Source organism: Lithobates pipiens, unplaced genomic scaffold (genome assembly GCF_037356315.1).
Source record: "Lithobates pipiens isolate NorthernLeopardFrog02 unplaced genomic scaffold, aLitPip1_a1.2 Scaffold_18, whole genome shotgun sequence".
Classification (NCBI taxonomy): Eukaryota; Metazoa; Chordata; class Amphibia; order Anura; family Ranidae; genus Lithobates; species Lithobates pipiens.
This window is the reverse complement of record NW_027507758.1, coordinates 84579230-84595386: the sequence shown is the minus strand read 5'-3', so window position 1 is coordinate 84595386 and position 16157 is coordinate 84579230. Positions and strand designations below refer to the sequence as shown.

General features: G+C 42.8%; 1 protein-coding gene across 2 annotated transcripts in view; it reads right to left on the bottom strand.

Moving 5' to 3' along the window:
• XDH (xanthine dehydrogenase) overlaps window positions 1-16157 on the bottom strand; it is a 166728-nt gene that overhangs the window by 115261 nt on the left and 35310 nt on the right. For both annotated transcript variants that reach the window (XM_077485875.1, XM_077485874.1), the window contains exons 3-5: window positions 8060-8156; window positions 3325-3433; window positions 758-884 (exon numbers count right to left, since the gene is read on the bottom strand). In XM_077485875.1, the coding sequence (XP_077342001.1) occupies window positions 758-884; window positions 3325-3433; window positions 8060-8156 (333 nt within the window). The remainder of the gene's footprint in view (window positions 1-757; window positions 885-3324; window positions 3434-8059; window positions 8157-16157) is intronic.

The following is a 16157-nucleotide window of genomic DNA, read 5'->3' as shown; positions in this document are numbered from 1 at the left end:
TATACTGAGAGAGGGGGGGTCTGTACTGAGGGGGGTGATTTATACTAATAGAGGGGGTTTATACTTTGTGGAGGGTCTGCACTGACAGAGGAGGGTCTATACTTAGTGGAGGGGGTCTGTACTGAGGGGCGACTATAGTTGGTGGAGGGGGTGACACTATATTTTACCACACCGGGCGACACCAACCCTAGTGATGCCACTGACCATCACATTTAAGAATTGGTAAGCTGCAATATAATGAATGTTAGCTTTTGGGTTTAGGCCCGGTTCACACCGCTGCGGGGGGAGATCCGGATGTGATTCACACAGCAAATCACATCCGATCTCCGTAGCGATGCGAGTTCAGCCATACAGATAGTATGGCTGAATTCGCAGCGCTCCCGCAGCAAACTCGCACGGGACCCTTTTTTGGGTCCGCAACAGAATCGGATCGCATGGGGGTTAACACCATGCGATCCGATTCCTGTGCGAGTCGGCAGATCGCACTGCGATATGCCGACGGATCTGGGGGTGTCATTAACATAACATTGACACTCCCAGCCGTCCGCATAGGGCAGTGTGAACTGCCGGTGGGAGGTGTGCGATGCGGGTAAACGCCGTGGATTTGCGGCGTTCCCGCATCGCTATAGTGTGAACCCGGCCTAAATACTGCTTTCGCTCAGGTTTATTATGTGCTCAGAAATAATATTTGCAGATTAAACACATAACTATCATCATGACAGAAGATCTGGGACTGTATAGCCGACTATAATTCTACCTTGGAAAGCATCTTCAATTTCTTCCATGCTGGGCTGGGGTGTGTTACGTAGTAAGGCATACATTGACATGACAATTCCTGGCGTGCAGAATCCACACTGTGAACCATGACTCTTCGCTATTCTCTCCTACAAATGCCGACACAAATAGATGGAGAATTTCAGCCACAGGACTTAGTGTTACCGTAATCTAGATAGTGAATAACTGGATCCACTTCCAGATAGTAATACATTAGTAGTGTTAGTGCATAGCATTCAGATCCTTATACCAGTGTTATGGTTGTATCATTTTTTAGAGCTAAACGTTTATCTTATCATTCAGTGTTGCTTAAAGCGGAGCTCCACCGTAAAAAAATCATTAAAAGCCAGCAGCTACAAATACTGCAGCTGCTGAATTTTAACAAATGGACATTTAACTGTCCAGGGTGCCCACGATGTCAGCAGCAGATGAGGAGCAATCGCTTGTCTCTCAGCTGCCCTGCCACCATCCTCTGTCAGGGAATCAGGAAGTGAAACATTGTGGCTTCGCTGCCCGGTTCCCTACTGCGCATGTGTGAGTCGTGCTGCGCGTCTTCATTGGTCCCTGTTGTGTTCTGGGAACTGTGTGTTTCCCAGAGCACTACCGGGGGGGGGGGGGGGGGGGTGTCAGGGGGCATCTGTGGCTAGCTATGCCCGGAAGTGGGTGCAGATACCTGTATTATAGGGTTGAGCTCTGCTTTAACCACTTCAATACAGCGTATTTTCACCCCCCTTCTGCCCAGGCCAATTTTCTGTTTTCAGCGCATTTTAACCAGTTCCCGACCGGCGGAATGGCACGGGCAGGCATATTGGCATACAGGAACGTCCATTTTTAAATGCCGCCCTGCCATCGCGTGCGCCGCCGGTCAGGACCCCCGTGAGTCCGGTCATGGGTCCCGCGCACTCGATCGCCGCGGGGATACCCGCGATCATCTCACGGGGCGGCTCAACGGGGAGATGCCATTGTTAACAGCATCTCCCCATTCTGCCTAGCAACAAGTGACGCTGATCTCTGCTCCAATCACATCAGTGTTCACTAACACAAAGCCCAGCCCCCGACAGTTAGTAACACGCCCCTAGGAACACTTAACCCCTACACTGCCACCCCTGGTTAACCCCTTCACTGCCAGTGTCATTTACACAGGAATCAATGCATTTGTATAGCATTGATTGCTGTATAAATGACAATGGTCCCAAAAATGTGTCAAAAATGTTCGATGTGTCTGCCACAATGTTGCAGTCACAATAAAAATTGCTGATCACCGCCATTACTAGTAAAAAAATAAATTATTAATAAAAATGCCATAAAACTAGTATACGTATCGGCCTAAATTGAGGGAAAACATTTTTTTTAGATATTTTTGGGGGGTATTAATTATAACACAAAGTAAAAAAATGATGCGTTTTTTTCACAATTGACGCTCTATTTTTGTTTATAGCGCAAAAAATAAAAACCGCAGGGATGATCAAATACCACCAAAAGAAAGCTCTATTTGTGGGAAAAAAAGGACATCAATTGTGTTTGGGAGCCACGTCGCATGACGTGCAATTGTCAGTTAAAGCGACGCAGTGCCGAATCGCAAAAAGTGGTCTGGTCTTAAGCCAGCAAAATGGTCCGGTCTGAAAGTGGTTAAATGACAATTGCGCGGTCATGCAACACGGTATCCTAATTTTTTTCCCCACAAATAGAACTTTCTTTTGGTGGTATTTGATCACCACTGCGGTTTATATTTCTTGCGCTATAAACAAAAGAAGAGTAACAAGTTTGAAAAAAACACAATATTTTTTAATTGGCCTATGTGGAATGGGTTTGTAGCGGCAGAGCAGCGGATCCCTACAGAACACTACTGGATTGCTGGGTGTGGGAGTATGTTGGGAGAACAAAGTTGTAGAGGTAAAAAGAAGAACAAAAAAAATAATTGGGGCAGGGAAAGGAAGGAGAAGCAGTAGTGAAGATCCTCTTTAGTTGGGTGTGATGGTCAGAGGCCCACAGATTTCTGTCAATATAGTATATTTTCTTACAGCAGTTTAGAGCTCACAGGTGGACACAGATATAAAGCTTTAAGGCTGGGTTCACACCGCTGCGGCAGCGAGAACCGGATGTGATTCGCACCGCACTGCAGTGCAAATCACATCCGATCTCTGTGCGATGCGAGTTCAGCCATACAGATAGTATGGCTGAATTCGCATCGCACCCACCGTAAACTCGCACGGGACCCTTTTTTTGGTCCGCAGCAGAATCGGATCGCATGGGTGTTCACACCATGCGATCCGATTCCTGTCCGAGTTTGCAGATTGCACTGCGATATGCGGACTGATCTGGGGGTGTCATTAACATTTCACTGACACTCCCAGCAGTCCGCATAGGGCAGTGTGAACTGCCGGTGGGAGGCATGCGATGCAGGAAAACGCTGTGGATTCGCGGCATTCCCGCATCCCTCCTGTGTGAACCTAGCCTAAAGAAAAAAAACTGTATGATTGTTTTACATTATTTGCTGTCTTTGAATGCACTGATTTATTGTCTTGTCAGAGTCTACAAATTGTGACTTACCTGAATGGGATGAAGTCTTGTCTTGGTGCTTCCAATCCCTTCCACTGTAGTGACAGAGGTATGGTGCAGAGAGCAGACAGGAGCTAAACAGGCATTAACTGAGTAATGTCTGAAACCCAGTGTATAGAAAATCATAACACAGTTAAATAGTTGTAAAATTTGAATCATGCCACAGTACATTCAGATCAACCTGTGTATGTGCGGGTGTGTGTGTGTGTTTATGTCACTACCATTTTCCAAATCCCTGTATATTGCATTGGCTATGAAACACATCTAAAATGTTTTTAAATGTATCCACACTGCCCACTGATAACACCAACTGTGGAAGGGAGTTCCACACCCTTATGCACACAGTCGGAATTTCCAACAAATGCTCAATGTGAGCTTGTTGTCGGAAATTTTCGACCATGTGTAGGCTCTATCAGACCTTTTCTGTCGGAATCTCAAAAAAAATTTGAGAGCTGGTTCTCAAATTTTCCAACAAAAAACGTTGTCGGAAATTATGATCATGTGTACACAATTGTGACGCACAAAAGTCCACGCATGCTCGGAATCAAGTAGAAGAGCCGCACTGGTTAATGAACTTCATTTTTCTCGGCTCATCGCACGTGTTGTACGTCACCGCGTTCTTGGCAATCGGAATTTCCGACAACATTTGTGCGACTGTGTTTATGCAAGACAAGTTTGAGACAACATCCGTCGGAAATAAGTCCAGGATTTTGTTGTCGGAATGTCCGATCGTGTGTACACGGTATTACTGTTCCAACAGTAAAAAGTCCTGTATGCCGTTTAGGGTTGAACCTTCTCTCTTCCAACTTCATTGTGTGGCAGATTGGCTTCTTTAGAGAGCTTAGGTTAAATAGTTTGCTTCCAATGCTGGAGTCAGCATTTAAAGATTTGTATATTGTGATCATATCCCCCCTTAGACGTCTCTATTCCAGGGACAATATGTTTAATGTTTGTAGTCCTTCCTCATAACTGAGGTCCTCCAACCCCCTTATTAGCTTTGGTGACCAAAACTAGACAGTATACTCAATATGTGGCTGAATGAGAGTTTTGTAAAAAGGTAGAATTATAGTTACTGTATATCTTTTGAGTAGATACCTTATTTAATGCATGCTAATAGTCTGTTAGCCTTGCTTCCTGCAACTTGGCATTGCTGAGTCTGTCATCTACTAGGACCCCCAGATCCTTTTTCCATCCTTGATTCCCCCAGAGGTTCTCCCATAGCCAGTAACTTTCATTCATATTTTTACCTCTCAAGTGCATTACCTTACATGTTTCAATAGTAAACCCCATTCAGCTGCCTAGCCCTCTAGTTTAACTGGGACTTCATGTAAAGTTGCCATTCCTGTTATGAAGTTATTGCGATGCTTAGCTTTGTTTCATCAGCAAACAACAAAATTAACCTATTTATTCCAACCTCTATATCATTATGGGCAAGTTAAACGGAATTGGTCCCCCAAACAAACAGTTTTCCATCCAGGTACATATGATATCATCAATGCCAACAAACCCTAGCTTTTGCTTGTGAGATACTGTATCAAATGCCTTAGCGAAATGTACTGTATCAAGTGCCTTAGAAAATCTAGATATACTACATCCACAGACCTTCCTGTATTCAAATTACAGCTTACCTCCTCATAGAATGGCAGGTTGGTCTGGCAAGAACAGTTCTTCATAAATCCATGTCGGTTACTACTAATGATATTATTTTCATCAGCATATTCTTGGATATGGTTCCTTATAAAACCTTCCAATAGTTTACATACTAATGATGTTAGGTTGACAAGTCTATACCAATATATATATCTTGGCCCTTTTTTGAAAATTGGAACCATGTTTTCTTTTGCTGGAACCATTCCAGGCAGTAAGCTATCCTGGAAAGTTAGGAATAATGGAATGTCTAAGTTATTTGAGGACTCTCAGGTGTAAGCCATCCGGTCCTGGTTATTTATTCACATTAAGTTTTTTAAGGCCGCGTACACACGCGGGGACTGTTCGCCCAACTTTGTCCGCTGAACAGTGTTTCGGCAAACAGTCCGCTCGTGTGTGGGCTTTCAGCGGACAGTGTCAGCGAACAGTCCGCTGAACAAGGTTTTTCAGAAATTCCGAAAAACTGTCCGCTGAAACAAAGTTTCAGCGAACAGTCCCCTCGTGTGTAGGCTTGTTCGTCAAACTAAGTTCCGCGCATGCTCAGAAAGGATTTACACGCCGAAAGTTATAATGCAGTGTATAGGACGTCGTATTTTTCGTCCCGTCGTACGTGCCGTTCACGTCATCGCGCACGGTTTCAGCAAACTGTTCGTTCGTCGTGTGTGGCCATGTCCGTCCATGCTAATTTTGAGCGGACTGTTTGCTGAAACTGTTTGACGGACAAAGTTGGGCGAACAGTCCCCGCGTGTGTACGCGGCCTTAGTCTTTTTTGAATACTGGTTTCTGTCAGCCACAAGGGTACATTCAAAATAAACAAGACATTAGTCTTGTTTATTATATTCCACCTTTTAATTTGTATAAAATAAGGAGAAGAATGTATTAATACAGTTGCCTTCTTCCAGTCACTTCTGACTAACTTCCCTTGTCATGTTTTTGGGGTCAGTATGTTTTGACCTTGCCTTCTTATCATTAATATATTTAAAAAAAATGTTGCTCTCCTTAGTAATGCATCATTTGTAGCTTTGGAATGCCTTTGGCCTTAAATTTATTAACACTTTTTTTTAGTTAATATACCTTTTTATGTGAGTATTTAGCCACTCAGCTTCCTTTTGTATAACATCATGAAATTGTAATCCCCCCCAGCTACCTTTTGCACAGACACATTAAATCTCCAATAAAAAAAAATAAATAGCCACTCCGATTAAAGTGGATGTATGCCCTAAATATACAGCATTTCGTTTTGAAAAATGCTGTGTAAAAAACAAAAAATAAAAAAAGAATTTTAATTTTTCCATAAAATACAATGTTCACCTTTTTTCATCCTTTGTTGCATTTCAGGGGGCTGCTGATCTCCTCTTTCATTTTATTCTTTCCATCCAGTTTATTTCAGTCCAGTTTCAGCTGCACTTCATTGCTCTGGACCAGGTTTCTAATAATGGAAATGGTGGTCCATGTCTGCTCAGCAAGTTTTGGGAGAGTTGGTTGCATTCTGGGGAGCGAGTGATATGGTGACAACGCAGGAGGCAAACTGGGCAATAGTTTTCACCCCATAACAGGAAGTTTCTAAATAAGGACCTTTTGGGTACCCCTTTTGCTCAGAAACAGCCCGGTGGGAGTGGTTCACCCACTGTGCATTCTGGGTAAGGGTACTTAAGGTACTGACGCCATTTTGAGGGGTTCTTTTTTCAGGGTTCGTTATCCCGACATCATGGCTCTCCTGGCCTGAGGTGTGTGCTGCCTGTCTCTATGTCTCGGGCCGGCTGGCCCGAGGCTTTGTAACTGAAAGGGTGGGCCCAAAAGTCTTGGGGACTACCATTCCAGGGGTGGTCCTATGCTGTCTTGCCTTCGGGGAGAAGCCAATCGACTGGAGGATCCAGGGGAGGACTTTTTCAGGAGAGGACTGAGCAACAAGGCTGGTATCTCTGGAAGAGCCTGGAGACTCAGTTGGAGGACGCATCCCGGGTCACCAATCACACAGTATCGCTGGATCGGCTGAAGGAAACTGGTACTGTGTGACAACTCTTTAACAAGTTGCTGGTTGTGCTTTCCTGTGGCAGAGGACCGTACAACGATTTTGTTGAATTGAAAAGTCTGTGGCAGAGACTTTGTTTGAGCATCTCACTGGCTGCTAGGTCAGTGAGAGAGGCCTATCCAGTGGTTGCTAGATCCAGCTTGTGGAAGTTGTTTGTCCTCTGGATCAAGGAAATACCTCTAACCCGCAATTACAAGGTACCAGAACTCCCCTTAACCCTCTATCCCTCTATTGCAAAACTTCATGTTTCTTTCAAATAAATCTTTGGAAAAAGGACTAAGTGTCAGAGCTAACATTCTTTAATCCACTCTACAATGGGACCCCTAAGACGGACACACTGAGCAGGTGAGGTAACGTAATCCCAATAAAAACCAGCAGCTCCTTCTGGAGTCAGTGCTACATTAGCAATTAGTTTTATTGTAATGCTTACATTTTACAGATGAAAGACCCTCTTTTTTATACCCCATGCTGTTTCCGGAAGCAGCCACATTTACTTTGGGCAACTGAAGCGTAGCCGCACTATTCCGGCAATACACTATCGCTCCGCCTCGCTGGCCCATTGAAAGCTCATGCAAGTGCAGGAAAAAGTCTCCCAGCCATGCATGCAGAGTAAAAGGTCTCCTGGTCGCGTGAGCACAGGAAAAAGGGCTTCCAGCTGCGTGTGCGCAGTAAACACAGCAGTCCCCACATGTCTCTTCCTGTGTCCACCCTTGTCCGGCCCCCTCCACCCCTCCATCTCTCCTCAGCTCTCCTCTGCCTTCCCCAGCCCTCCTGCACTCTCCTCGCCCCCCTTCCCCAAGCAGCAAACTCCTGAGATACAATTCTATCCTGGGAGTGGCTAGACCACATCACTCGCCCAGGTGAATGATAAGCTGACAAGGCAGAATAATATGAGGTAATAACCGACAAAAAATTATCTTTTTAATTTCCAATGATGGCACATCAAGGGCAGAAGGTTTAATGTACAGAAAGTTAGAAAAATGACTGAAGGCCCACTTTAATAATTGGGGCAGGTATCATGCATATAACTCTTTAATAAAAGGATACAGGATTCTCTGCTGGAACGGGCAGAATCTTGACACCATGACGGTGCATGCCCCGCAGCCTCCTTCCCCGCAGCCCAGTTTGGTTCCCGGTAACCCCACTGGATGTCAGATGGTTAGGAAAAAGCCACAATCAAAGACGTACTACAATAATTACTGACTCATTTAAACTATTCCCATATACAAGAACCAAGAATTCCTGCTTTTATGTAAAAGTTTGCTAGAAGCATGTAAGGGTGTATTGCAGTATGCAGAATGTTCATTTAGGACCAAGGCACACATGTTAATGCACATTATGTGGGTTAACATGTTGTGGTGCCATTCATTTTAAAGGCGCCTCAGTACACTAAGGCAGTGCAGCTCCAAGGGACATGTGTTGCTGCACACCACAACACTCAAAGGGTTATTTACTAAAACTGATGAGTGTAAAATCTGGTGCAGGTCTGCATAGAAACCAATCAGCTTCCAGGTTTAATTGCCAAAGATTAATTGAACAAGCTGAAGTTAGAAGCTAAAAGGCTACCATGCACAGATGCACCAGATTCTGAGTGTGCCAGTTTTAGTAAATCTATCCCATAGTAATGCACTACTGTGCATGGTGGTGCGTGTATTGCCAAAAATGGTGCACGTAAATTTTTTGGGATGTTTTGGCACATTGCCAGCCCATTGAGTTGACTAGCATGCCTCAATGCAAAGCACAGTAATTTGTGAAAAAAATACAACACATTAAAGCAACATGCCAAAACGTCTTTTTACAGATTGGCTCACACTCAGGCATTGGAGTAAACTGCCGAGGAGGCTTTTAGACCCCTCACCTGTTCATTTTTGCGAGGTGGATTGGGCATTGAGCCTTTACCTGTTATTAAGAAAATGTGTTGCATCATGATGCACTTGTCCGTACTTATTTGGTGCTTCCTAACATATAATTGAACATGTTAGCATTTGACCAGTTCATCACGTGAATGAGTTTGCATGCAAGCCTGCAGAAAACATACAATCACCATAGATTAACCTGACCTTGAGCAAACCCCAGTATACTGATCTACTCATCATTGCTGGGTGGCCCAGAAACACATACACGTTTCGGTCTCTAGCCTCAAAGGCAGACAGGTACCGTAACTAAAAAAAAACACTTTGATGTCAAGTGTTATGGTTATCAATGAACAACATTTAAAAAAAATTTTCCCTGAAACTTTTGTAAAGAGTAGGAGATTTCAATAAAATTTTGCCATTTTTGCTAAATATATTGGTGGCGATAACCCTTTTGCTGCCAGTGCTGTTTTTCCACTCATGGCCCTTATTGCTGTCACTATGGTGTGCATGGCAATATGTAATGTGTAACACAATCAACATTTTTGGGCATTGATTCCCCCGATGCATGCATTGTATGTGCCTATATGTGGTGGGGGCAGGGCAGTCTTTAAGGCAGGGCAAAAGAGGCAAGCTGCCCTGGGCCCTGTCATTGTTGTGGGGCCCAAAGGAGCTGCCTCATACTTGCCAACTATCCCAGTTTAAATGCCCTCATCCCTTGAGGTTTTAGTGCCGTGCTGTGTCCTGATATCTCAGTGTGAAGTTCTGTTACTAATGCTGCCCAGCTCAGCCCTATCGCTGTGAGTTGAGTCACCTGCAGACCCTGTGTTTACATGTAAATACCGGCATTGATATGTAAATAGCAGCAATTAATATGTAAATAGTGGCAGAACGGCAGTATTCCTATGTAAATAGAGGTGGTATTTATATGTATATCATACCCCCCTGAGGTCATATGCACCACCACCTATACTGAATGCTACCCACTGTGGAGATAAAGGGTCACGCTTGAAAGCCCTGTCTACAACTGTGGTCATTAAGCCTACTATCATCCTGTTCTGTGAAAGTAAGCAAATTAGTGTGTGTGTGTGTGTGTGGGGGGGGGGGGGGGGTGCAGAGGTAGGAGGTAGGCAGAGAAGGAATTACAGTTTGGGTGCCCAGGTGAGTAAGGAGAGGATGTATGGAGGTAAGGAAGGTGGGTGCAAAGATGAGCAGAGGAGGTAGGTAGAGTTTAAGGGGTGGTGGGTTTGAGTGGAGAGGATGGGGGAGGTTTGGGGTGCAGAGAGGTTGGCATGGATTTTAGGATGCAAAGGTGTACCGCTGGTGAATAAAGATGTAGGTCACATGTAGGACAGCCCATTGATTTCAATGGGCTGCTCTATGCATTACAAATGCGGAAGAAAGTCCCACACCTTTTTCAAAATCACATGGTGCCAAGGCACATCTCAGCAGATGCGTGAGGGTTTCATTAACAATTAATGGCACTGCTGTGTATCTGCTCAAGGGCAGCACATTTCTGTGTTGTCAGGAAAGCGATTTTGCGTGTGTTCCCGACTCACAAATGTGAGCGCAGGCTAAATGTCTCAGTTACATTGGTGGTCAGTGTAAATCTTCTCATTACATAGGTGCTCGGTGTAGAATCCTTTCATTCACACTAGCGGCCAGTGTGCTGCCCTTACAGGAGTCCTCGGATCCCTAGGAGTTTTCTGTCTATTAATGGGCCCCCACACCTCCCCAGTCCATGGCGTGCAGGCGGTCAGGAGATGATGTGCTGTAACCTCTAGCAACCAATCAGTAAGCAGTACTGATGTGCAGCAACCAATCAGTGAGTGGTATTGATGTATAGTAATCTCTAGCAATTAATCAACAAGCAGAAATCATGTTACGCGTTAATGATACACTGTAACCTCTGGCAACCAATCGCTGCCTGATCTGATTCAGTAAACTGATTTTAGGTCTTATATATAGGTGTACCGCGCTTATAATTAGTATATAGGTTGCAGCCTCCCCTAAAAGAGCTCCCCAAAAGGCAGCTCTGAAAATGGATATAAGTAAAAAGGAAAGGGTATGCGGCGCTACCTGTATCTGAAGAGTGACCTGTCAGATTTAATTATTATATGACATATGAAGAGAAATGAAAATAGATCCCAACGTCACTACCTTTATCTATCATATATAGTATTAAAATAACATTTACCACAGTGATTAGTAACACACGCAAAATAATAAAATAATTACTTAATAAAATAAAAAATATTCAATATATCAAAAGAGTGAGCAGAAATTAATTAAGAAGCCACCAGATAAATATTGTCTTTTTGATTTTTTTGGACTTTTTTTAGTTTGGGATTCACATATATAATATATTTTTGATATTATACTGTATTTTCAAATTTTGGAGCACATTATAGTTACAAAATAACAGTGGTGGTTAAACACTATAGTCACTGGATATATATCTGGTGGCTTCTTAATTTCTGCTCACTCTTTTGACATATTGAATATTTTTTATTTTATTAAGTTATTAATTTATTATTTTTGCGTGTGTCACTAATCACCGTGGTAAATTTTCTTTTAATTCTATATATGATAGATAAAGGTAGTGACATTGGGATATATTTTAATTTCTCTTCATATGTCATAATAATTAAATCTGACAGATCACTCTTCACATACAGGTAGCACCACATACCCCTTCCCCTTTACTTATATTGATTTTGGGTCTAGCTGCTATTTATTGTATGTCTCAGAGCAGGTGGAGAGCGAAACTGCATGGGCGGGCCTAAGAACATTTTTGTACTGGGTCCAATCAAAAAGAAAGACGGCCCTGGGTGGGGGCTCAAACATTTTTGGAGAGGAGATTTTAAAGTATATGTAAACATAAAAATAAAGAGAACACACCCCAGGTGTTTGTTTCCAATAATCTCTCCCCTCTTCAGGTGTGGGTGCGACTCGATATGCAACCATATGCAAGAGCAAAACAAAAAAGTCCGGATGGCCGCACTCCAATGAAAAAAGATTTCTTTATTATAATAAATCCATACAGCAAGGATAAAACCACTAACGCGTTTCACACAGTTATGGCAGGTGCTTATTCATAGCTAAGTTTTAAAAAAATGACAAAGAAATATATATATATATATATATATATATATATATATGCAAGCAAACAAGACCATGAATTGGTATATTTGACTTTTGTGTACACCCACTACAGGTGACATGATGTTCTAGATTGATTTTAAGGCTAGTCAGCTGGACTTCTCCTTCACATGACCACAAATTTAACTCTTAGCCCTTGTACACACGGTCGGATATTCCGATGGAAAATGTCCGACCGGACAGTGTTGTCGGATAATCCGACAGTGTGTGGGCTCCATCGGACTGTTTCCGACGGACAAAGTTTGAGAGCTTGGCTATATAATTTTCCGACAACATGATCCGATCGGACTTTGTCTGATCGTTTGTAGAGAATTCCAATCGGACAAAGTGCCACGCATGCTCAGATCAAATTCCTAGACCAAAGCTATTGGCTACTAGCCTGAGCGTAGTCCCGTCGTAACTAAATAACGTCATCACGTTCCGAACTATCGGATTTTCCGACAACTTTGTCCGACCGTGTGTATGCAACACCAGTTTCGGACAAAATCCGTCCGACAAAATCCGACGGATTTTGTTGTCGGAATGTCTGACCGTGTGTACAAGGGCTTAGACAAATGAGGGATAAAACAGACTCATAAAAATCAAAAGCCAGAAATTTGACGGTGATGCATGCATAACATAATGAAAAACCTAGATTAGTGGAAAACATCCCACTCAGGAAAATCTTTTAAGAACATAAAATTATTTAAAAAAAACTTTTGATAAATGTAAAGATATGTGTGGATATATGCATATGTACTTTGATAAAATACCTTCTAAATTTTCTGACAGAAAAACCTGTGTGTGCCTAGCATTACAATTCTTATAAAACTATGTATATATAGGAAAAAGTTCTGAAAATAGGTCTTGTTCTCACGCACGTACAGGTTGATAAACCCAGTTTCTGTCGAAAAACACCCGCAGGCAATCAGGATTCACATCGCATAGCAGAGCAAAAAAAGCTGTTATTTAACCCTATGACAAAAAGGATCAAATAAACATATGCAAACCCATATTCCAGGTATGAACATCATGATCGTGGTGATAATCCAATCAATTTGGTGAAGGTATGCAATAAACCACCTATGGACATCTAAAACACCTTTCGAATATTCATATTTATATATAAACACTGGAAAAAGGAGATTAATGCAATGCTGAATACAAATAAGAATACAAAGATGCAGACATAATGATTCCAAGAAAAAAGCGTCAAAGACATATACATATACAGTATTTACAAAAGTGAGTACACCCCTCACATTTTTGTAAACATTTTATTATATCTTTTTACAACACTGAAATGACACTTTGCTACAATGTAAAGTAGTTAGTGTACAGCTTGTATAACAGTGTAAATTGCTGTCCCCTCAAAATAACTCAACACACAGCCATTAATATCTAATCTGCTAGCAACAAAAGTGAGCACACCCCTAAGTGAAAATGTCCAAATTGGGCCCAAAGTGTCAATATTTTGTGTGGCCACCATTATTTTTCAGCACTGCCTTAACCCTCTTGGTCATGGAGTTCACCAGAGCTTCACAGATTGCCACTGAAGTCCTCTTCCACTCCTCCATGACGACATCACAGAGTTGGTGGATGTTAGAGATCTTGCACTCCTCCACCTTCCGTTTAAGGATGCCCTACAGATGCTCAATAGGGTTTAAGTCTGTAGACATGCTTGGCCAGTCCATCCCCTTTACCCTCAGTTTCTTTAGCAAGGCAGTGGTCATCTTGGAGGTGTGTTTGGGGTCATTATCATGTTAGAATACTGCCCTGCAGCCCAGTCTCCGAAGAGAGGGGATCATGCTCTGCTTCAGTATGTTGGCATTCATGGTTCCCTCAATGAACTGTAGCTCGCCAGTACCGGCAGCACTCATGCAGCCCCAAACCATGACACTCCCACCACCATGCTTGACTGTAGGCAAGACACACTTGTCTGTACTCCTTACCTGGTTGCCGCCACACACGATTGATACCATCTGAACCAAATAAGTTTATTTTGGTCTCATCAGATCACAGGACATGGTTCCAGTAATCCATGTCCTTAGTCTGCTTGTCTTCAGCAAACTGTATCCAGGCTTTCTTGTGCATCATCTTTAGAAGAGGCTTCCTTCTGGAGCGACAGCCATGCAGACCAATTTGATGCAGTGTGCGGTGTATGGTCTGAGCACTGACAAGCTGACCCTCCACCCCTTCAACCTCTGAAGCAATGCTGGCAGCACTCAAAAGTCTATTTCGCAAAGACAACCTCTGCATATGACGCTGAGCATGTGCACTCGACTTCTTTGGTCGATCATGGCGAGGCCTGTTCTGAGGGGAACCTGTCCTGTTAAACCACTGTATGGTCTTGGCCACCGTACTGCAGCTCAGTTTCAGGGTCTTGGCAATCTTCTTATAGCCTAGGCCATCTTTATGTAGAGCAACAATTCTTTTTTTTTCAGTTCCTCAGAGAGTTCTTTGCCATGAGGGGCCTTGATGAACTTCCAGTGACCAGTATGAGAGAGTGAGAGCAATAACACCATATTTAACACATCTGCTCCTCATTCACACCCGAGACCATGTAACACTACCGAATCACATGAAACCGGGGAGGCAAAATGGCTAATTGGGCCCAATTCGGACATTTTCACTTAGAGGTGTAATCACTTTTGTTGCCAGCGGTTTAGACATTAATGGCTGTGTTGAGTTATTGTGATGGGACAGCAAATTTACACTGTTATACAAGCTGTACACTCACTACTTTACATTGTAGCAAAGTGTCATTTCTTCAGTGTTGTCACATGAAAAGATATAATAACATATTTACAATAATGTGAGGGGTGTACTCACTTTTGTGAGATATCCCGTAAATACTTTCTTGCTGGTCTATCTGCCTATCTCATCTTAGATTCATATAGCAAAGTTGCTTCATGGATGTTGATATGGCACCTTGCACCGATTATTAGATGTCTTTCAATCAGATATTACTGGCTGATAGCAAACTACCGCCAACATAGCGGCTCATGTATATTATCGGAAGCCTCTATATTTACATCTGATTACAATGACATTAGAATCTAGAAAAAAGTACAGACATTATTATCCATAAAAATGGGAAATGTCCCATTCATGATTCACCTCCCTGATTTTCTGGTGTTAAAGAAAAGATCCAATACGCCTCTCTCTTATATAATATTCTACGTTTTTGTCCCCTCCTCTCACTGACGTAGATTTCTTCTTGGCAACCTGGATCACTAGACTTGAGGTGTTTTTCTGATGTACCAAATTCCAATGATTGGCTACATTAGTATTATGGCCTTTTTGAATGTCATACAAATGATTGTACAGGCTTTTTAGATGTCTGTAGGAGGTTTATTGCATACCTGTACCAAACTGATTGCATTATCACCACGATCATGATGTTCATGGCTGGAATACTGGTTTGCATATGTTTATCTGATCCTTTTTGTCATAGGATTAATAACAGCTTTTTTTTTTCTGTGCTATGTGAATCCTGATCGCCTGTGGGTGTTTTTCATAGAAACTGGGTTTACCAACCTGTGCGTGCGCAAGAGCAATAACAATAACAAGACATATATATGTAAGCAAACAAGACCATGAATTGGTATAATTGAGTATCGTGCACACCCACTTCAGGTGACACGATGTTCTAAATTGATATTAAGGTGTGTCAGCTGGACTTCTCCTTCACATGAATATAGAACTTAGGTATGAATAAACACCTGCCATAACGGTGTGAAACGCGTTAGTGGTTTTATCCTTGCTGTATGGATTTATTATAATAAAGAAATAGTTTTTCATTGGAGTGAGGCCATCTGGACTTTTAGGGCCATACTATTGCGATGCGAGAACCCTGGGAATCAACTGCGGGTGCCAGCATCGCACCCGGAACGCACAGCAGTTCACACTGCCATGTTCGAACTGCTGGGGAGTGTCATTATATGTTAACGACACCCCCATTTCAGCTCGCATATCGCACTGTGAACTGACATGAATTGAATTGCATATGTGTGAACACACATGCGATCCGATTCTGGTCGAACTGAAAAAAGGGTCCTGTGTGTGTTTGCACCAAATGCGGTGCGATATCAGCCATACTATCTGTATGGCTGATATCGCACCTGCACAGACATCGTATGTAATATGAA